General features: G+C 38.4%; 1 protein-coding gene across 21 annotated transcripts in view; it reads right to left on the reverse strand.

Annotated features, from left to right (window-relative positions):
- Positions 1 to 21,905, reverse strand: part of TENM1 (teneurin transmembrane protein 1) — a 780,745-nt gene that overhangs the window by 222,308 nt on the left and 536,532 nt on the right. For all 21 annotated transcript variants that reach the window (XM_058536663.1, XM_058536660.1, XM_058536662.1 and 18 more), the window contains one exon: positions 19,693 to 19,893. In XM_058536663.1, coding sequence (XP_058392646.1) covers positions 19,693 to 19,893 — 201 coding nt within the window. The remainder of the gene's footprint in view (positions 1 to 19,692; positions 19,894 to 21,905) is intronic.

Genomic DNA, 21,905 nt, shown 5'->3' on the forward strand with positions numbered 1-21,905 from the left:
CTTGCCAGCTTGTTTATTATCTCTAGGTTTTCCAGCGAGACCCAGAGTGTTCTAACTCATTTATGACATAAAAACTCTACTCCATTCAAGTTATAAACCCATTAGTTTATTACACATTTTATCTAAAACACATGTTGGTTTCCTTCTTGAGAGATCGAAAGCCTGAACTTCTCAGGCCTATGTTCTATAAAAGAAGTAGGTTATCGTCAGGCATTTCATTATTCTACTGCTGTGCCACGTTTGTTTCATTTATCATATTTTGCAGAACTCTGAGTATTAATGACTTGATGTTTCTCCCGTCTTCGGAAATACAAATATAAACATTCTTTTATACTTTGTTATGGTTTTATTGTCATAAACTAGAAGTGGATTTACTAATGATTACTTTTGCTGTCTTACTATTGACAAAAATGATTGTTCATCAATTATACTAAAACCCAAATCACCGTTTTTGGTAGAGCTTCTCCACATATAACTGACTCTGTCAATAATCCTATACACAAGTTAACTTGTTCAGTTACCTTACTATCTGAATAAAATCAGTTTAATTTGGAAGATACATTTGGTTTTATTTTCCAGGCTAAACTTAATACTGCCATAGGTTAGAACAGAGCTGTCCAATAGAAACATACTAGGAGCCTCAAATGCAAGCCACATAAGTAATTTAAAATTTTCTAGTAGCCACTTTAAAAATTTAAAAAATACAGGTGAAATTAATTTTAATAGTATATTTTACTTAACCCAATATAACCAAAGTATTATCATTTTGACATGTACTTAATATAAAAACTAATAAGAAGATACTTCAATTCATTTTCCGTGTCAAATCTTGAAGACGATCCATAGGTGAAGTGTCTCACTGGTCTCGATACAAAGAAAAGTTTTATTTTCACTGAGTTATGGCTTTGTCTTTATGCTGAGGACACAGTGAATCATAGAAATGGTCATGTTGCCCTGTTATGTTGGTTGCGAGCTAGAAAACTACAGTGAAATTTGACATTATTTAGCTGTGCACATGGCTTCCTTAAATAAAGATTACATTTCTCAGCTTCCTTTGATTGTAGGTGTGGCCACATGACTTAGTCATTGATCAATGCCATATAAGTAGATGTTTCCAGCAGTAGCTTCAATGAAGTCTCCTTAAAAGAGAGGGGACAGGCCCTTTTCCCTCTATTCCTTCATCTTGCCTGGAATGAAGAGGTGGTGGCTGGAGCACAGGCTGCCATTGTGTACTATGAGGAAAAAAGTTTCCATCCTAGGGATAGTAGAGGTGTGAGCTAGAAGGAGCTTTCTTCCTGGAGTCAGCATACAAGCCTTGGACTGTCTACCTTTAGATTTATTTTGTGTGAGAGAAAGTCACACTTATATCTTGTTTAAGCCACTTTTTTTTTTCCTTGAGGGAGGTATTACCTGTCACTGAACTTTAATCTTAGCTGACACACAAGGAATATAAATTTTCCTTGAATGTGATTTTATAATGAATAGCAGGTCTTAAAGTAAAGGGAGTGAAGAGATAGAACAACTACTTTTTAGGCAACTTTCCAGTAAAACATCTATTTTATAAATATAGGAAACAACACCATCTGGGTAGGGACAAAAGAATGTAACGACTTTGGAGAAGAAAGAATTTTCATACTCCTTAAAATTAATTCAGCTTTACAGTGTCTGAAAATGAATTTCTTTGAGACAGCTACTAATTTATCTTCTACTTACAAAAGCTATGTCTTTGAAATGTGTCTTTACAATGAGAATTGAAATATAATGACAATAATAGCTACCATTTATTATTATAATTTAATGTCTACCATGGGAGAAGCTCTATGCTAGGTGTTTTACATATATTATCTCATTTAACCCTTACCATTACCCTGCAAAGTAAGAATTTTGTCCCTATTTTACAGGAGAGGCTCAGAGAAACCAAGTAACTTACTCAAGGTCACACAGTAACTTAGAAGCAGAGCTAGGATTTGAGTTCATTTCTGCCCGAATTTTCCTATGCCGAATCTCTGACAATTTTTATAACATTATGATAGTCAAGGAAGAGACACTGCCATTCTGCCCTGTATATGTTCACTGCCAATTTTCTAGAGATTCAGTGGAAATGCTGACAATGGAAAGGTAACATCTGTTGAATTTGAGGAAGAGTGTCTGAATGGTTTATTGAATAAAATGTCTAAACTAGAAATCATGAGACTTGTCTCATGTTAACATATTATCTATGTTCCTAATTAGCTGCATGACTTTACATAAGTCATTCAACCTTTCTGAGCCTCAGTTTTCTCATCTATAAGAGGAGAGGGCAGAACTAGCTGATCTCTAAGATCTAATCTAGTGCCAAAATTCCATGATTATTCCAGTAAGTCTATTAAAGAAGAAATGAACAAAGGGAAGACTGTTGGAAAAGAAAGTAGGCAATAATATTTAGAGTGCTATAAATTTCATTGCTTGGCATGCAGAATTCAATTTAAAAAATGAATGGACCTAGCAGACAAGTGTGGGAAGCTTTCTTTGATTGTTGAAACTGTTTCCTCTTAACTCCACTGTTAACTTTGACTGTTCTGGTTTCAGAAATATATTTTGAACAATACTTCACAGAACATTCTTCCAATGCACATGAACTGAACCATTTTCCTGGCATGGAATGAACTCTTCTAGATTTGTTGAACTCTAATGTGTTTACCCATACCTTAGCAGAAAAAATTCTTGATGAAGTTGGAACTTAAAATTTTTTCTCCACATAGAGTGGAAAAAGGTTAATTACTAAAACTAAATCGAAATGGGAATTTAGCTGAAAAACACATTTTGCAGATGTGTAAATTGAGACCCATAGTGGTTGATTTGCCCAAGATTACATGGAGAGGCAGAGCTCTGCCAGAACACCAGAGGCATCTGCTGATCTGGGTGAACTAGAGTTTTGGTGAGGTTCCAGAGTGGGGAACAGATTAGCTAAACATTGGGCCTACACAGGATCGGGGTTCAATATTCAAAACCAACCTAGAAGAAAATGTGCCTTGCAAAGACAGACTAGAAGAAAATGATTTGTCTCAGGCTTGGGACTAGGAAGATGTTAAATAACAAGCCTCCTACGAGACTTCGTGGCTACCAGTCAAGTTTCAGGTGGATTTGGGGCCTGAATTCATACTATTTGTGTGGTCCAAAACCACTAACATGAGATTTTTAATTTAAAGTTTATCCTGATTTGTAGTGCAGACAGGTTCCTGACAGGAAAAAAGGTAAATCCTCCCCAGAGGAATACTTTTTTCATAGAGGACTTAGAGAGAATTTCAACATATTTGAACTCACACACAAAAAATAACAGAAACAAGAAAGCAAGCCATCATATGCAAAAGTTGATAGAAACAACAAACCACAGACCCACATCCACAAATCTTAACCTGTTGTATTTATCAGATATAGCATATAAAATTACTATGTTTAATATGTTTAAAGAAAAGAGAGTAACCAAAAACAGGATTAAAGAGCAAGAAATTACCAAAACCTGAGGCATAGTTGAAAAAAAGTAAATTAAAATTTTAGAAAATAAAAAGTAATCACTGAAATTAAAAATTCACTGGAAGGGGAGCCAGCCTGGTGGCATAGTGGTTATGTTCGAGCGCTCTGCTTTGGCAGCCTGGGGTTTGTGGGTTTGGATCCTGCTCGTGGACCTATGCACTGCTTATCAAGCCATGCTGTGGCGGCGTCCCATATAAAGTAGAGGAAGATGGGCACGGATGTTAGCCCAGGCCAATCTTCTTCAGCAAAAAGAGGAGGATTGGCAACAGATGTTAGTTCAGGGCTAATCTTCCTCAAAAAAAAAAAATTGACTGGAAGGGTTAAAAATCATAATAAACACAGCTGAAGAGATATTTAGTGAGCCAGAAGACAAATTTGAAGAAATTACCTATAATATAACAGAGAAACAGAAACAAAGAAATGGAAAATAGGAAAAAGAAGTAAAAGACATGGAGACCAGAGTGGGACAGTCTAACGGAACATCTGAAAGGAGATTAGCTAATAGAGAATATGGGAAAATCAAGATTCAACGAGAAAACGACTAAACATTTTCTGTGATTTATGAAAGACATGGGTCCTTATACTCAAGAAGCTTATCAAGTCATAAGCAGGACAAAAAAATTAATCCACACTGATCTTTAGGACAGGACTTTGGGCTGTGAATTCTATTGCCAGCCTCAGCTCTGAAGCATCTGCAATAAAGTAACTTGCCCTGTGTCTCACAGCAAATTAATTCCTTCAACTATAAAGTGAGGAAACTATTTCCTACCCTCCTTACACCTTATGGACGTTATGAGAGTAACACAAACCTTTTTGCTAGGTTACTGGGTACATGGAAACCCGGGTACATGTCAAGTTCTTTACAGCAGATATGAGTACCCATTCAGAATTTCTATGAGCTCAGCCTTATTAGGTTTCCAGGTGAAAATGTATTGTCCTTACTCTTTAATGAAGGACTAATCTCTGTCCTTCCTAGCCCTCTTCTCCTTCTCTCCAGTGACTCAGAAGAATACAAAAAATCAAATCTCTAGAACAGTCCTGCGGGTATTTTGTATTACCAAAGCTCAATACGCAATCCAAATTGTAATGACCATGGACTATGGCCATAATAATGAAAAGAAAATAGGTATGTAAGTATTTGGAGAGAAAACTAAAACCATTGGATAAATGCAGGATATTTTTATTACAGAAATGAAAGTATCATTCAGTTTATTTGGAGGATATATGGGGTACTCTTCAATATCTCCAATCATCTGATTTTGGCACGCAGAATTGGGGCGACTTATTCTTGTTCTTCCCCATGTCTTGGCCACCAATTTTGCACAACTGAATTCTGGCTTCCTTTGACCTCTCTCAGCCCTCTCCTCTACAGAGGCTTTCTACCTCCTCCTCCCCTGTCAGAAGACTGCCATTGCAGCAGGTCACACTGTGGAGGTGGGCACTCAGATGGCCACTTTGCCTACAGGATCTCACCTACAGGGCCAAATACTCCTTCTATTTTATTTTATTGTTTTATTTTATTTTAATTTTATTTATTTATTTAGTGAGGAAGATCAGCTCTGAGCAAACATCCATGCCAATCCTCCTCTTTTTTTTTTGCTGAGGAAGACCGGCCCTGAGCTAACATCTGTTGCCAATCCTCCTCCTTTTTTTGTCCCCTTTTTCTCCCCAAAGCCCCAGTAGATAGTTGTATGTCATAGTTGCACATCCTAGTTGCTGTATGTGGGACACCACCTCAGCATGGCCGGACAAGCGGTGCAACGGTGTGCGCCTGGGGTCCAAACCCGCGCCGCCAGTAGCGGAGCACAAGTACTTAACCACTAAGCCACAGGGCCTACCCCCAAAATACACCTTTTAGATACACCCTTTTCTGGGTCTATTTTCACTTCACATAGACAAAGGTGAATTGAAAAAAAAACACCAAATAGCAAATGAACCTGGGATTCAGAATAAGAGTTTGCATAAATGAGAGGAATGCATTTAATAGCGAAACATAACATTTGCCTTTTTCTTTTTGATGCTCCTATTGTCTGTCCAAATGCACTCCTTATTATTAACTGTACTTTGACCAGGTAAATAAGCACGCATCATCACACTCAGGCTTACTTACATTGTCTTGCCTCACCATTGCTACCTTATTTTAATATATGTCCCTGGTTTGAAAAACAATTTCAAAGCTTTAATGTCCTGGAACAGTCAGTAGAGTTAGCTCAGATTTACAGAGAGGCAGTTGGAAATTTACCTCTTAGTTCAAACTTGTCAAATTGTCAAAAGTTTCACTGGATTTTTGCATTGGTGCCTGCTAATGATGGCATTACAGGTGTGGTTTTTATTGTCTGAGAACAACATGCAAAAGATGTATTTTGAAAACGTTTGATATTTGATGTGCTTTGAATCACTTCACTTTATATACAATCTTATGGCCATTAAATGAACTCTCTTTTATAAAGATAAGGGATTTTTGAATCTGAGAATACTTTTGGGTTCAACTTCTATTTTCACTTGAGATAGAAAAAAGGCTTACGGGGTGACAAACCATCTCTGAGTAGGATGTGTTGCTAGGAAATCATGATAATAGTGTGATTTTTTTCCCCATTTCATATCTACCTCCCAAAGATATTTCTGTGGATTCAGTCTTACACACTTAATTTGACTTGGAATTCTCTTAAGGATGCTTTTGGGTTGTATTTCTAGTGCCACCAATGAACTTCACTTACTGATTCAATAATCTAGAGTTAATGTTTTGACCTCACTGTAGTGTCAATGGTTTATTCACTATGTTTCAAGTGGAGGTTTATTTTATTAAATCAATCAAATTAGAGTCACCTTAAGGTTTATCCTTTATTTTTTACTGAGTAGAAAAAGAATGACTTTAAAATAAATTTGATCAGATGTTGTCATACTTAGAATAGCAAGTTAAAGATAATTAAGCCTACATAGGAATTAGTCATAGGCCTTTTTGTCCTCGTACACTAAAAATCACTATAAAACCTCCCATCATGTCTCAGCGACTAGTTGTTTATATTTGAGCTTTTCTTTAAATCCAGAGAATTTGTAGCATTATGATATATTAACATTGTTTGCTAATTAATAGAAACATTTCTTCTGAGAACTCACCTATTCTTCCTAAGGTGTGTGTCCAGAACTGAACACGGAAAAGTATCTGCAATCTTAAGTTCCTAATCTGGTTACATTAATTGTCTCTTTTCTGTTGAAGATGCTAAATGCTAGTTACTTTATATATGAGTGGATTTTCTCTTCAACAGCATGATGAATGGCTACGTAGTTATGCCCGTTGCATGTCCATTACAATTTGAACATAGTTTCTTTATCAAATAGCATGTATGGCCCTGCTGCTATTGTAATGTCTGTAGGAAAAATACAGAGTACACACTAAATATTTCAAATGGCTTAATCAATACCTGGAAATTGGAGGAAAGTGATGTGTTGTATGTGATAGACGTAGCGTCAGATGAAAATCTTTTCATTATTGGCACTTTCAATAAAGGGACAAACTAATAATGTTTTTAAAGCATATGGTACTTGTATAATCAAGGAAAGTTTCCCTAGCAACAATAATTTTATGAGCCTCTTACAACTTCCTTCTCTAATTATCTGTTTCATTAGTAGATGCATATCACCATCCATTAGGGAACATTTGAAAACATAATGAGACATCGTTATAATGAAGATATATATATATATACATGTTTATGTACGTGTGTGCATGTGTATCTCTATAAATAGAATTAAATTCTCAAACAACATGGTCTATATATCAAAGTATGAATGTCTTTATAAGGTAAACAAAAGTATTTACATTAATATTTTCTCACCATAAACAATATGGAATTAAGAGAGTTTATGGACTATATCCATGAACCATTCATAATCATTGTCAACAGCTCAATATACAGGATGAAGAATCATAGATCTCAGTGTTGAAAGGGGCCTCAAGGGCCATTTGGCTAACCTTCTACCATTTTAAAAATGGAGCAGCTGAGACTCAAAGAAGGTAAGTGAGTTATTTAAGGTCACTGTGCTGTGAATACACACTCACACATACATACTGTCATGTGTCTGATGGACAAGATGGCCACATGTCATAAAATAGCCTGAAAACAAATCTCCTTATAGCAAAGTTTTATGGGATCTTCAGGAACCAACTCTGCTTGGATGGGGTACACGATGATAGTACCTCATATGATTTCTGTTGCATAGCAAATAGTATGTTCAGAAATACCTCAGGGCCTAATGTTCCATATCTCTCTAGCTTATTAATTCATTTCTAAGATACAGTATAATAAGAGGGGCTTGTGGTAGAGAAGGGCAAGAGTTGTCCTATCTATGTGCATGCTTGCCTTCTATGAATTTTGCTGTCAGCTACCTGTGAGTAACAATAGGCGGAGTGGCTCAGAGGAAGTTTCATCAAGAAGAGAGGAGTACAAAAGCTCTAAAATCGGCTTTTATGCTCCTCCACAAAGACTATGTGACCAGGAGAAGTCAGATTTTATGAAAGAAATATAGTAGATGCATTTTACAATGTTGATATTGGAGGCAAAGGCCAACATCTTTAGTATAGGCTAAATGTATTACTGAGATTTCACGGCAAAGAGTTACACTTTACGGGAGCATGATTTGACCTGTGGTATATCCAAATCTACGCCATGTTATGACAAGCTTCTATTGTATTCCTCTTGAGGTATTTTTAAAGACTAATGAGTTAACCTTTGTGAAGTACCATGAGACTTTCAGGTTAAAGAAGCCTATATCAAGTATCAATTCAGTGCTGCTACAATACTCAAATACCTAGAAAACAGACTGAAAATAATCAGTAAACCATTCACTGCAGTCCCTTTGATATCACAGCAGCACAGTTAACATGCTAACAGCTAAGCTTCATGTGCTTAGAGGAAGAAAATGATCAATGGCAAAGAGCATATCCACCTTTGAAATGACATGATCCATTGTAAGAATCAGATGTTAAATTGCTTCCTGTACTGAGCACACTCAATTAAAAGTCTGCACAGTGAGATCATCTCGATGGTTAAATATGCTCTGTGGGAACAACCTTTATGGAGCTTAAAAATCACAGAAGGACTATTCCTACCATGACACTGGAGATTTGGAAGGCATTTCTTTCCCCTATTTTTCAAGTCGGTAGTTTTATTAGGAAGCCTTTGGCCTGAGAGTCCGCTGAGTTTTGGGTCACATCTATTCACCCTTTTGCTTCTTTGAGCAAGAGATGCTTCTGGAGTTCTTTTTCTATTGGGTCCAGAATGGATAATTGTGGCTTTAGTCCAGGATCTCTGGACAGAAATGTGTCATTCATGCACTTGCTATTTGATGCCCTTCATCTCCTTGAACTTTCCCTTTTCAGTAAGCTAATCTATTCACCTGAGTCCCTACTCCTTGTCTAACTCTTCCTTCTTCCTTTGGTGGGAGTGGGGGTGAAGGGCTGAAAAGAAAGCTAGACATGGAGTGAAATCAACAGACCTGCTTTCTACTTGCAGGTTTGCAGTTAGCCAGGTCTACGGCTTGCACAAGTTATTTAACCTCTCTGGCCCTCAGTTTCCTCATGTTGTAAAACCTTGTGTATTTCTTGTTTGTTGTTTACCATCTGTCTCTCCCTGCCAGTCTGCAAGCTCCAATAGTGCAAGAATCTTTGTTTTCCTCACTGATGTATCCCAAGAGCCTAACACAAGGCACATGGTAGGTGCTCAATGAAAATTTGTTTAATAGATGAATATTTCATATCTTCGTTAGTGGTGTTACCATTCATCCAGTCTCCCAATGTAGGAATCACAGAGACAGTGAAAATTCCTGCCTCCTCTGACACCTACACAGTATGCGAGTCCTATTTCCTAACCTCTCTCATCTCTGTCCTTTCCTCTCCATCTGCACTTAAATTTCCTTATATCAGGTTTTCATCATTTTTTAATATATTCTCCAAACCATTTTCAGAGTGATCTTTCTAAAATGAAAACATAGTCACGATACTAACCTCTTTAAACCCCTTCAGTGGCTTTCCCATTGTCCTCAAGGTCATGTCCAAACTCCTAGGTATGGCATACAGGGCCCTTCATGATCTGTGAAGTCTTTCGTGATCACTTCCTAGACCTTCAGGTAATGTTAAATACACCTTGCATCTTACATCTCTCTCTTTTATAGCACTAAGTGAGAGATATTTAAAATCTTTGTTTCCATTTGTCTCCTCAACTACAGATATGTCTCATCATAAAGTATCCCATTGCCTCACATGCTGATGGAGACATAGGGGTTCAATAAATGTTTGACAAATGAACAGTTAAATGAAGAGGTTCAAATGGTGCCATGGCTCTCATACCAGAGGCAGACTGCGTAACCTCTCTGTGCCTCAGTACATTAGAATCCTTAGGGATGTCGAGGAGGGTGAACGAGAGGCCACCACATTTGTCAATGTTGAATCAGATATCTCTACACTTTCTTCTAGATCTAATATTCTACAGGGCTATCATTTTTTCTCAACATTCGACTTTTTTTGGTGAGTAAGCGTGGTTTGCAGTGAGGGAGGAGTAGGCCAGGGTTTAGGGCACTTTGTCTGGAAGAGAGGGAAGGAGGGCGAGTGTGAGGCATGTTCATAATTAGCCTTTTCCTGCCCTTCTGAGTGATTTTCTTTGCTGACAGCACTAGTGCATGTCTTTGTGTAGGTAGTAGGAGTGGGCTGGGGAAAGAGAAACTCTCAGTACACTGAATTTAATGTTGATTCATTAGAAATACAAATATTTGAATTTGTGCAACTGGTGAGCAGTATATTACCAGGAATTTTACCCAATTCTGAGGCATCAGAAAGGACACATAGGGGATGTGAGTGGCCTGAGGGAGAAATTGTAAAATACAGAATCACTATTCAATAAGTGTTTATTAACTCATATATAAAGAGGCAAGTTTTTGACTCAATGTTGAGAATCCTATCATGGTAAAGATATTTACTGTTGGTGTTCTCTAGGGTTCTGACTTTCTTCCTTTTCCTTTTCCACACTCTTCTTGGATAATAATGTGCGTTCCTAAGGTCTGAACTATGTCCCAAATATTTGTCTCCAGGTCAGCATTCTCTTATAAGTTCCATTCTCGACTACGAATCCCTTGCTGGATATATCCACATGGATCTTCTACAGACACCTCCAACTCAGCACGTCCACAACTGAGCTCAGCATGTCCTGCCCCTCTTGCCCCAAATCTGCTTTTCTACCCATGCTTTTTCTCTCTCAGCTGGTAGTGCTTTCTTTTACGCAGCCGCCCAAAGTAGTTATCCCTGGCTTCTCTCTGTCTCTCATCTACCAGGCCAACTGTAACTCCTTTCTGGTCTGTCTCTGCCTCACCATTCTCACAATCAAAGTTTCCATTCAGGCCCTCCCCATCATCTTGTTCCTGGACTATTCCAATAATCACACTGCACTTGTCTCTTAACATCCCTGTATCATCCATCTCCCTTTGGTCCTCTCAGTTGCTGTAAGAGTGGTCTATCTAAAATGCAGTTTGTTATAAACTACTCAGTGGCTTCCTGTTGTGTCAAGAGGAAATGCAAATTCTCTAGCGTGGTGGGTAAATAAAACTCTTTGTGTTTTGGTTCCTGTCCATCTCTCCAATTTTATCTCCTTCTGGACTCTGAGGCTGCAGCTATGCCCAACGACTTGCAAGTGCCCACATGTGTCATTTGGATTCACATCTCTATTTTTTTGCTTAAGTTATTCCTTCTTTTCTTTTTTTTTTTTTGCTGAGGAAGATTCACTCTGAGCTAACATCTGTTGCCAATCTTTCTCTTTTTGTATGTGAGCTGCTGCCACAGCATGGCCACTGACAGACGAGTGGTGTAGGTCCACGCCCAAGAACTGAACCCAGGCCGCTGAAGCAGAGCACACCAAACTTAACCACTAGGCCACCAGCGCTGGCCCATTAAGTTACTCCTTCTGCCTGGAATGTTCTTTCTTCTCTTGTCCATCTGATAAACCTGTAATCATCTTTCTAGTATTCATTCAAGTGTTAAGACTTCTCCAAAGTCTTGCCTGACCATAGGGCCCCTTCTCACAGAAAGAACCTACTGTTCCCTCTTTGTGCTCTGTGGCATGTGGCCTCAGACACAGTCCAACAATGATACTTTTTTATGCCTGGTGGATTAGATGAAGGGCTTCTAGAGGACAGTACAGGACAGTGGTTAAATGCATGGAATGTGAAGCCAGAATGTTTTCAAATTCTGACTCTGATACTTGTTATATGGGTGACTTTGGGAAAGATATTTAGCTCTTTGTGCCTCAGTTTCCTCATGTGTAACGTGGGCATAATTATAGTACCTATCTCATAGGGCTGTTATGAGGATTAAGTGAATTAATATATGTAAAACACTTAGAATAGTGCCTAATACATAATAATTGTTATGTAAGTGTGTGCTCTAATAATAATACTGATGTGAATATTATTATTTTAAACTTGAAGCTCTAGGCAATGATACTATATCTGACACATGGAAGGATGGAAGGTGTTCAATAACATTTAGTAAATAAATTAATAATCAGGTTAGATTCATACTGTACAGTCCCATAATACCCAGTTAGTTCCCCTTTATAACCTTCTTCTAACTTGCTTATTGTGTCTCCTCCACTAGACTATAAGCTCCTTTTTTGCAAGGACCACGTCCATCTTGTTCATCACTAACCCCAGCACCAAGCACTGTGCCAAGCACACAGCAGGCACACAAATATTTGCTAAATGTATAAATGAATGATTTTTTAGATTTGCATTTTACTTATTATTACATTGTCTTTAGCATTTTAATCATTTTCTGAAATTGTAAAATGCAATCCTCTCTCCCGTATTATTTCCTTGTGAGGCAGCAACATTTTGTAAAGTGAAGTATTAGAATTAATTCTCTTAAGAGAGAGATTCTCCTGTTTCTTTTCAGGACAGGATTGTAGGCTTTTCGGTTCATAAGCTAATTTAGTGGTACATAAAGTCTCACAGAGCACCTATCCTTCCTGCTTATCCCATGTCATTTTACATCCTCAACAAAATTCATAGGCAGAGGCTTGGTAGGAGTTATCATTTACTAATTCTATTCATTTAATGAGCACATGGTCTGAGGAGAAGAAAAAAAAGTATAAAGAATGACCCATTATTTCTAGTTCAGGTGGAAACACAAGTCATGTACACAAATACCTACATCATGATGCCTTTTTTACTCTCTGACAATGAGGACGAGAGGATTTCAGAGGATCCTGTTGACGTGATCAGGAAAAGTTTTCTAGAATGGCTAAAACCGCAGCTGGTCTTAGTGGATGGGTTGGATTTTCAGAGGTGGAAAGGCAATAGCATTCCATGTTGAGGAAAGGGCATAGAGAAAAGTGTGAACATTTGATGTATTGGGGGTGAGGAGAGCATACAGATTACTTTAGCAGAAGGAGGGATTTATGCAGGAAGCAGAAGTAGAAAATAGGCTAGAGATAGAGATTTGGAATAGTTTGTGTTGGGCTTTTAATAACAGGCTAGGATATTTGAAGTTCATCCATAGACAGTGGAGAATTGTGGATGATGTTAGGGTAGGGAATTGGAAAAGGAAAGCAAAGTTGTGGGAATAGTAATTGAGCAAAAATCTGGCAATATATAAACAGAGTAGAGTTCCTGGGCTCAATTGTGTTTTTAATTGATGGCATATTCAATGGAAATATTCAGCAGATGGTTGGAAATGAAAGATTGTTTGAGTTTAGGGGAGATACAGATTTGAAGTAATCTGCACAGAACTGATAGTAAGAGACTTGGGAATGGATGAACTAATTACAGGACAATAGAGAATGGGGACAGAGTTTCAAGCACAGACCTACAACAATGAAAAATATGATTAAAAAACCAGCAGTACGCTGGATATGAAAACCCAGTAAAAAACTAGCCTAGGAAATACTTGGAAGCCCCTTATGACCCATGAAGGCATACAGATCAGACTTTAAAAAGTACTACCGAGAGTGACGTCAGCATCATGGCGGAGTGAGCTTTCCCGTGAATTCTTCCCCCACAAAATACAACAAAAGTAACAGCCACAGACCAACAACGGAATCCCAGACAGTCAAAAGCTGGAGCGGAGGGATCCACACTGCCGCACATCTGAGAGCGGAACGTGCTGGGCCCCCGGAGGAAGTGGGGAGAGGTAAGGAGAACTCCGCTCCCTCCCCATCAGAGCAGCGATCCCGGTCCGCGCGGCTCCCAGAGAGGGGGGAGGGGCGGCCCTCGGCGGGACACTGTAGCTCTTCGGGCTCTCTCAGCCAGTGGGAAACTCCCGCACAGAGGGCTCAGAGGAGCCACAGGGCTACCATCAACATCTGAGCAACCCAGAGAGCGGATAAAGAGGGGCAAACGAGAAGCCTCCCACGTCAGGGACCCAGAGGGCAAAAGAGAGAGCTCCCCCCTCCCCACAACCCGGAGTCTGCAGCTCGACCAGATCTAGCGGTCCGAGGCAGACCTGAATAAACTGGACTGGACCCGTGGATCGCAGTGGGGAAAAGAAACAAAACAAAACAAAACAAAACTGCGGATCTCAGCAGAAAAACTGGGGCAGAGCGCAGGGGGCTTAGACTACACAGCCCTTTACCACCACACAGTGGCGGCAGGTGGAAATTGCAACCAGAGACTTCCAGGATGAGGAAAATCAAAACCAACACAGGAACCACAATGCAAAAATATATGAAATCACCAGACCAGAAACAAAATGACAAGCAACCAGAAATCAACCCCGAAGACACAGAAATCCATAAACTAAATGACAGAGATTTCAAAATAGCTATCATAAAAACACTCAACGAAATACGAGACAACACAGACAAACAATTAAATGAGATTAGGAGTTTCTTCACAAAAGAGATTGAAATCATAAAGAAAAACCTATCAGGGCTGATGGAGATGAAGAACACAATGGAGGAGATAAAGGAGAATCTGGAATCTTTAAAGAACAGAGCTGACAATATGGAGGAAAGAATTAGTACTTTAGAGGATAGGAATACAGATATACTCCAGATGGAAGAAGAGAGAGAACTAAGACTAAAAAGAAATGAAGAAAGACTCCGAGAAATATCGGACTCTATTAGAAAATGTAACACAAGAATTATAGGTATTCCTGAGGGAGAGGAGAGGGAAAGAGGAACAGAGAGCCTATTCAAGGAAATAATAGCTGAAAATTTCCCAAATCTGGGGAAGGAGCAGGAAATACCAGTAAGCGAAGCCAACAGGACTCCTATATATATTAACAGACAAAGGCCTTCACCACGACACCTAGTGGTAAGGCTAGCCAGGGTCAACGACAAAGAAACAATATTAAGGGCAGCTAGACAAAAACAAAAAATAACGTACAAAGGAACTCCCATCAGGCTCTCAGCGGATTTCTCAACAGAAACTTTTCAGGCTAGAAGAGACTGGAATGATATATTCAAAATACTAAAAGACAAAAACTTTCAGCCAAGAATACTCTATCCAGCAAAAATATCCTTCAAATATGATGGAGAAATAGGAACTCTCCCAGATAAACAAAAGCTAAGGGAGTTCATGGCCACGAGACCGCCACTACAAGAAATACTCAAGAAGGCCCTCAGGCCTGAAAACAAGAAGAGAAAGGGAACACAAAGCTTGGAGTAAGGAGAAAAGTAGGTAGACAAAATCAGAGAAATAGTAGATCTTTACCGGAATAGGTTAGCAACCACTTAAATACTAAACTCAAAGATCAAAGGAAGAAATTCACCAAAAATAAATTTAACCTCATCACTGTAAACACACAGCCACAACACAAGATAGAATAAGGTATAACAAGAGCAACTTAGAAGGGGAAGAGGAAAGTGACTGAATTGACTTAGTATAAGGAAATAGGAGGCTATCAGATAATGGACTATCTCACACAGAAGATTTTTCGCCCAAACCTCAAGGTAACCACTAAACAAATAATCAAATTAAAACCACATATGATAAACAAAGAGAAAACTAGAAGAATCATAAGACAGAACAACCAAACTGAATTGGCAGTCCAAAACAAATGGGACAAGAAACAAAGGAAATGCAAAAGAACCAGAAAATAAGTGACAAAACAGCAACATTCAACCCTCATATTTCAATAATTACCCTAAATGTAAATGGATTGAACTCTCCAATCAAAAGATACAGAGTGGCAGGATGGATTAAAAAGCAAGACCCAACAATATGCTGCCTTCAGGAAACACATCTTAGCACTAAAGACAAGCACAGGCTCAGAGTGAAAGGATGGAAGACAATACTCCAAGCTAATGGCAAACAAAAGAAAGCAGGTGTTGCCATACTCATATCAGACAAAGTAGACTTCAAGATAAAACAGGTTAAGAAAGACAAAGAAGGGAAATATATAATGATAAAAGGGACACTCCATCAAGAAGACATATCACTTATAAATATATATGCACCCAACATAGGAGCACCAATGTACATAAAACAACTATTAACAAACCTAAAAGGAGAAATCAACAACAACACAATAATAGTAGGGGATCTTAACACCCCACTTACAGCAATGGATAGATCATCCAGACAAAAAGTTAATAAAGAAATATTAGACTTAAATGAAAAACTGGACGAGATGGACCTAGTAGACATATACAGAGCACTCCACCCAAAAACAGCTGACTACACATTCTTCTCAAGCGCGCATGGAACATTCTCTAGGATAGACCATATGTTGGGAAACAAAGCAAGCCTCAATAAATTTAAGAGGATTGAAATCATAACAAGCATCTTTTCAGACCATAAGGCTATGAAACTGGAAATGAACCAGGAAAAAAAAACTGGGAAAGTGACAAAAATGTGGAGATTAAACAACATGCTACTGAACAACCAATGGATCATTGATGAAATTAAAGGAGAAATCAAAAACTATCTGGAAACAAACGAAAATGATAACATGCCATATCAAACCATATGGGACGCAGCAAAAGCGGTCCTGAGAGGGAAACTCATAGCGATACAAGCCCACCTTAACAAACAAGAAAAAGCCCTAATAGGCAACCTTAAATTACACCTAACAGAACTAGAAAAAGAAGAACAAGCAAAGCCCAAAGCCAGCAGAAGGAGAGAAATAATAAAAATCAGAGCAGAAATAAATGATATTGAGACCAAAAAAACAGTAGAAAGGATTAATGAAACAAAGAGTTGGTTCTTCGAGAAGATAAACAAAATAGACAAACCCTTAGCCAGGCTAACTAAGAAAAAAAGAGAAAAGGCTCAAGTAAATAAAATTAGAAATGAAAGAGGAGAAATTACAACGGATACCATGGAAATACAGAGGATTATAAGAGAATACTATGAGAAATTATATGCCAACAAATTGGACAATCTAGAAGAAATGGATAAATTCTTAGACTTATACAACCTCCCAAAATTGAACCAAGAAGAAATGGAGAATCTGAATAGACCAATCACAAGTAAAGAGATTGAAATAGTAATCAAAAACCTCCCAAAAAATAAAAGTCCAGGACCAGATGGCTTCTCCAGTGAATTTTACCAAACATTCAAAGAAGATTTAATACCCATCCTCCTCAAACTATTCCAAAAAATAGAGGAAGATGGAACACTTCCTGAATCATTCTATGAGGCCAACATCACCCTGATACCGAAACCAGACAAAGACAATACAAAGAAAGAAAATTACAGGCCAATATCGCTGATGAACATTGATGCAAAAATCCTCAACAAAATATTGGCAAACCGAATACAACAATATATTAAAAAGATCATACACCATGATCAAGTGGGATTTATACCAGAGACGCAGGGATGGTTCAACATCCGCAAATCAATCAACGTGATACATCACATCAACAAAACAAAGAATAAAAACCACATGATCATCTCAATAGACGCAGAGAAGGCATTTGACAAGATACAACATCCATTTATGATAAAAACTCTCAATAAAATGGGAATAGAAGGAAAGTACCTCAACATAATAAAGGCCATATATGACAAACCCACAGCTAACATCATACTCAACGGGGAAAGACTGAAAGCCATTCCTCTGAGAACAGGAACGAGGCAGGGCTGCCCACTCTCACCACTCCTGTTCAACATAGTACTGGAGGTTTTGGCCACAGCAATTAGGCAAGAAAAAGGAATAAAAGGAATCCAAATAGGTAACGAAGAAGTGAAACTCTCACTATTTGCAGATGACATGATTGTATATATAGAAAACCCTAAAGAATCTGTTGGAAAACTGTTAGAAACAATCAACAACTACAGCAAAGTTGCAGGGTACAAAATCAATCTACAAAAATCAGTTGCATTTCTATATGCTAATAATGAACTAACAGAAAGAGAGCTCAAAAAGATAATACCATTTACAATTGCATCAAAAAGAATAAAATACCTAGGAATAAATCTTACCAAGGAGGTGAAGGACCTATACAATGAGAACTACAAGACATTATTGAGGGAAATCTACGATGACATAAAGAAATGGAAAGATATCCCATGCACGTGGATTGGAAGAATAAACATAGTTAAAATGTCTATATTACCTAAAGCAATCTACAGATTCAATGCAATCCCAATCAGAATCCCAATGACATTCTTCACAGAAATAGAAAAAAGAATACTAAAATTTATATGGGGCAACAAAAGACCCCGAATAGCTAAAGAAATCCTAAAGAAAAAGAACAAAGCAGGAGGCATCACAATTCCTGACTTCAAAACATACTACAAAGCAATAGTAATCAAAACAGCATGGTACTGGTACAAAAACAGACACACAGATCAATGGAACAGAATTGAAAGCCCAGAAATAAAACCACACATATACGGACAGCTAATTTTCGACAAAGGTGCTAAGGACATGCAATGGAGAAAGGAAAGTCTCTTCAATAAATGGTGTTGGGAAAACTGGACATCCACATGCAAAAGAATGAAAGTGGACCATGTGCTATCGCCATACACAAAAATTAACTCAAAATGGATCAAAGACCTGAAGGTGAGACCTGAAACTATAAAACTCATAGAAGAAAATATAGGCAACACACTATTTGACATTGGGTTTAAAGGAATCTTTTCGGATGACATGCCTACCCAGACTAGGGAAACTAAAGAAAAAATAAACAAGTGGGACTTTATCAGACTAAAGAGCTTTTATAAGACAAATGAAATCAGAATCAAGATGAACAAACAACCAACCAGCTGGGAGAGAATATTTGCAAAACATACATCTGACAAGGGGTTGATCTCCATAATATATAAAGAACTCACACAATTGAACAACAAAAAAACAAACAACCCGATCAAAAAATGGGCAGAGGAAATGAACAGACACTTCTCCAAGGAAGATATACAGATGGCCAATAGGCACATGAAAAGATGCTCAACATCACTAATCATCAGGGAAATGCAAATCAAAACAACACTAAGATACCACCTCACGCCCGTTAGAATGGCTATAATCACCAAGACAAAAAACAACAAATGTTGGAGAGGACGTGGAGAAACAGGAACCCTCATACACAGCTGGTGGGAATGCAAATTGGTGCAGCCTCTATGGAAAACGGTATGGAGATTCCTCAAAGAATTAAAAATAGAGATGCCCTATGATCCAGCCATCCCACTACTGGGAATCTATCCAATGCACCTGAAATCAACAATCCAAAGAGGCTTATGCACCCCTATGTTCATTGCAGCATTATTCACCATAGCCAAGAAGTGGAAGCAACCTAAGTGTCCCTCGACTGACGATTGGATTAAGAAAATGTGGTATATATATACAATGGAATACTACTCAGCCATAAAAAAAGACAAAATCGTCCCATTTGCAACAACATGGATGGGCCTGGAGCGTATTATGTTAAGTGAAATAAGCCAGAAAGAGAAAGACAAACACTGTATGATCTCACTCATATGTGGAATATAAACCAACACATGGACAGAGAAAACTGGACTGTGGTTACCCGGGAAGTGGGGGTGGGGGGTGGGCACAAGGGGTGAAGGGAGTCATATATGGGGTGATGGACAAACAAAAATGTACAACCCAAAATTTCACAATGTTAGAAACCATTAAAATATCAATAAAAATCAAAAAAAAAAAAAAAAAAAAGTACTACCTTAAGGCAAAGACCAGTGAGAACTGGGGAGCAGAGGAAAGAGGTGGAGATAACTACAATGTACCTGTTGAGCAGTCAGATCCAGTCCACTTGGGATCACAGCTGCACATTCCAGTGTCCAGAAGAAAAGTCCCGTGTCCTGAGCACTGCTCTTGACATATAGGAAGTGGAGTTTCACAGTTGACTCCTCCCCAACCGGTAGAACAGTGACATTCTCCTTTTACACAGATGCCATGGCTGGAACACATTGGGTCCAAGCAGTCCTCTGAAGGCCCAAAAAAGGTTCAAAGTGAACAGCAGTGGCCAGTACAACTTAGAATAATGAAACCAAGATATTCACATTGATTTCCTAATATTATATCATTTATGCTGTTTTAACTAGGCAATAAAATGACTCATGTAAACATTGTGTTCAAACTAGGTTATTAACACTTAAAAATACTGTGGGGTATCATAAATGCTGCATCTTAAATTTAGAAGAAGAAGGAAACCACACATATGTTGCGTGAAATTGTGAGCAGTATGTAGTATTCCCACACAAATGGTGGGTGGACCAGAGTGGGCCTTTGATAGGAATTCTTCAACTTTGCAAAAAAGCCCAAGAATTTTTGGTAAGTCATTCCTTGTCTTTTCTGAAATTGGAATCACAGCTCCCAAAAATGGCTTTTACTTGATGTGTCTAGAGGAACTTATATATGTACATTTAAGTTTGGATTATTCAAGATATTGGGTGAGGTGACTGCTGTTGCCTGAAATCATATGATATAATCAATTTATTATAACCTCTCATTTATTCCTTAGAAGCACTGAAAATGCAACATTTTAAACTTAATTTAAAGATTATTTTCTTCGTGGCTTCTCTTTCTATCAGGGCACTGTGACATAGTTTTCAATGTTTTAGAATATCACAGATTCAGTTCTATTTGTCTGTGATTCTGTGAGTCTAGAAATTTTTGCACACATTCTAACAAATGTATTAACTATTTTAGAAGTAAATTCCCGTGCTTGCCTTGGAGAAAACTGTTTTGTGCTTTCAACTAAGTGACCATTCCATGGGAAATGGGAAAGTTGATTTCCAAATTTCTGGTCTTCCCATACAAATAAGATGAGACTAAAATAACTTACCATGATGGGGATATATGCTTTGAATTACTTTTCCAGCAATGGAAATAGACTGATACAACCTACCATCATTTGCAAGACTGGCCTAGTTTTAGGGTGTGGCTTGTGGCCATGGAACAGAGTTAAGTCTAACTAAGCACTATCATAATTAGTATTATTGCCATTATAATTAGCCCATGATCTCAGGGTCATTAGCACAATGCTTTAATACCTGAGCTAATCAGCAAATAAATACTAGAAGGGACATCTAATTTGATTTCATTTGTTATTTGGAGGGAGAGGGGAAGTTTGAAGTAGAGAATATTGTTTTAGAAGGAGGCCATTTTGTTATATCAAAATACAACACCAGGGGCCGGCCTGGTGGCGCAAGCAGTTAAGTGCGCGCGCTCCGCTGCAGCGGCCCGGGGTTTGCTGGTTCGGATCCCGGGCGCGCACCGACCACTGCTTGGTAGGCCATGCTGTGGCGGCGTCCCATATAAAGTGGAGGAAGATGGGCACAGATGTTAGCCCAGGGCCGTCTTCCTCAGCAAAAAAAGAGGAGGATTGGCGGATGTTAGCTCAGGGCTGATCTCCTCACACACACACACACAAAAAAAAAATACAACACCAATTTTAATAAACAAAATAATATTTAACTTAATACAGTTTATTTTATTAAAAGGCCACCTAGATTGAATAGGTAAGTCATACTTAAATCAGAGGCACAGAATCATATGTCTGAAGGGGCCAGTCAGGTAGCATACATGAACGAGATGGGCTGGATGTAAGAAAACAGAGTGCATTGGGAGTGAACTGAGAGCAAGAGTCCAGTTTAAAGGAAGCTGCTGCTACTCGGCTCCAGTTGACTGCCACCAAGTAGGAATGCGGGCCCAGGATTATTAGATTTTCTAGTTGTTCAAGAGGGGCCGGAAATGGAGATTTTTATATGACACTTCTCTATTTTTAAATTTTGGCAAATAAGTCACATTAAACAACAACAAAAATGCCACCACCACCACCACTATGTGAACCAAACAAAACCCATCCCTAGGCCCAGTTCAGTCTGTGGGCTCCTGGTCTGTGATATCTGTAAAACATCTTTTTCTATTGTATTTGAAAAGTTTATACCGTTAAAAATGGTATTCCTTGCTATCTTGGTTATTCTACAAATTTTCT

Source organism: Diceros bicornis, chromosome X (genome assembly GCF_020826845.1).
Source record: "Diceros bicornis minor isolate mBicDic1 chromosome X, mDicBic1.mat.cur, whole genome shotgun sequence".
Taxonomy (NCBI): domain Eukaryota; kingdom Metazoa; phylum Chordata; class Mammalia; order Perissodactyla; family Rhinocerotidae; genus Diceros; species Diceros bicornis.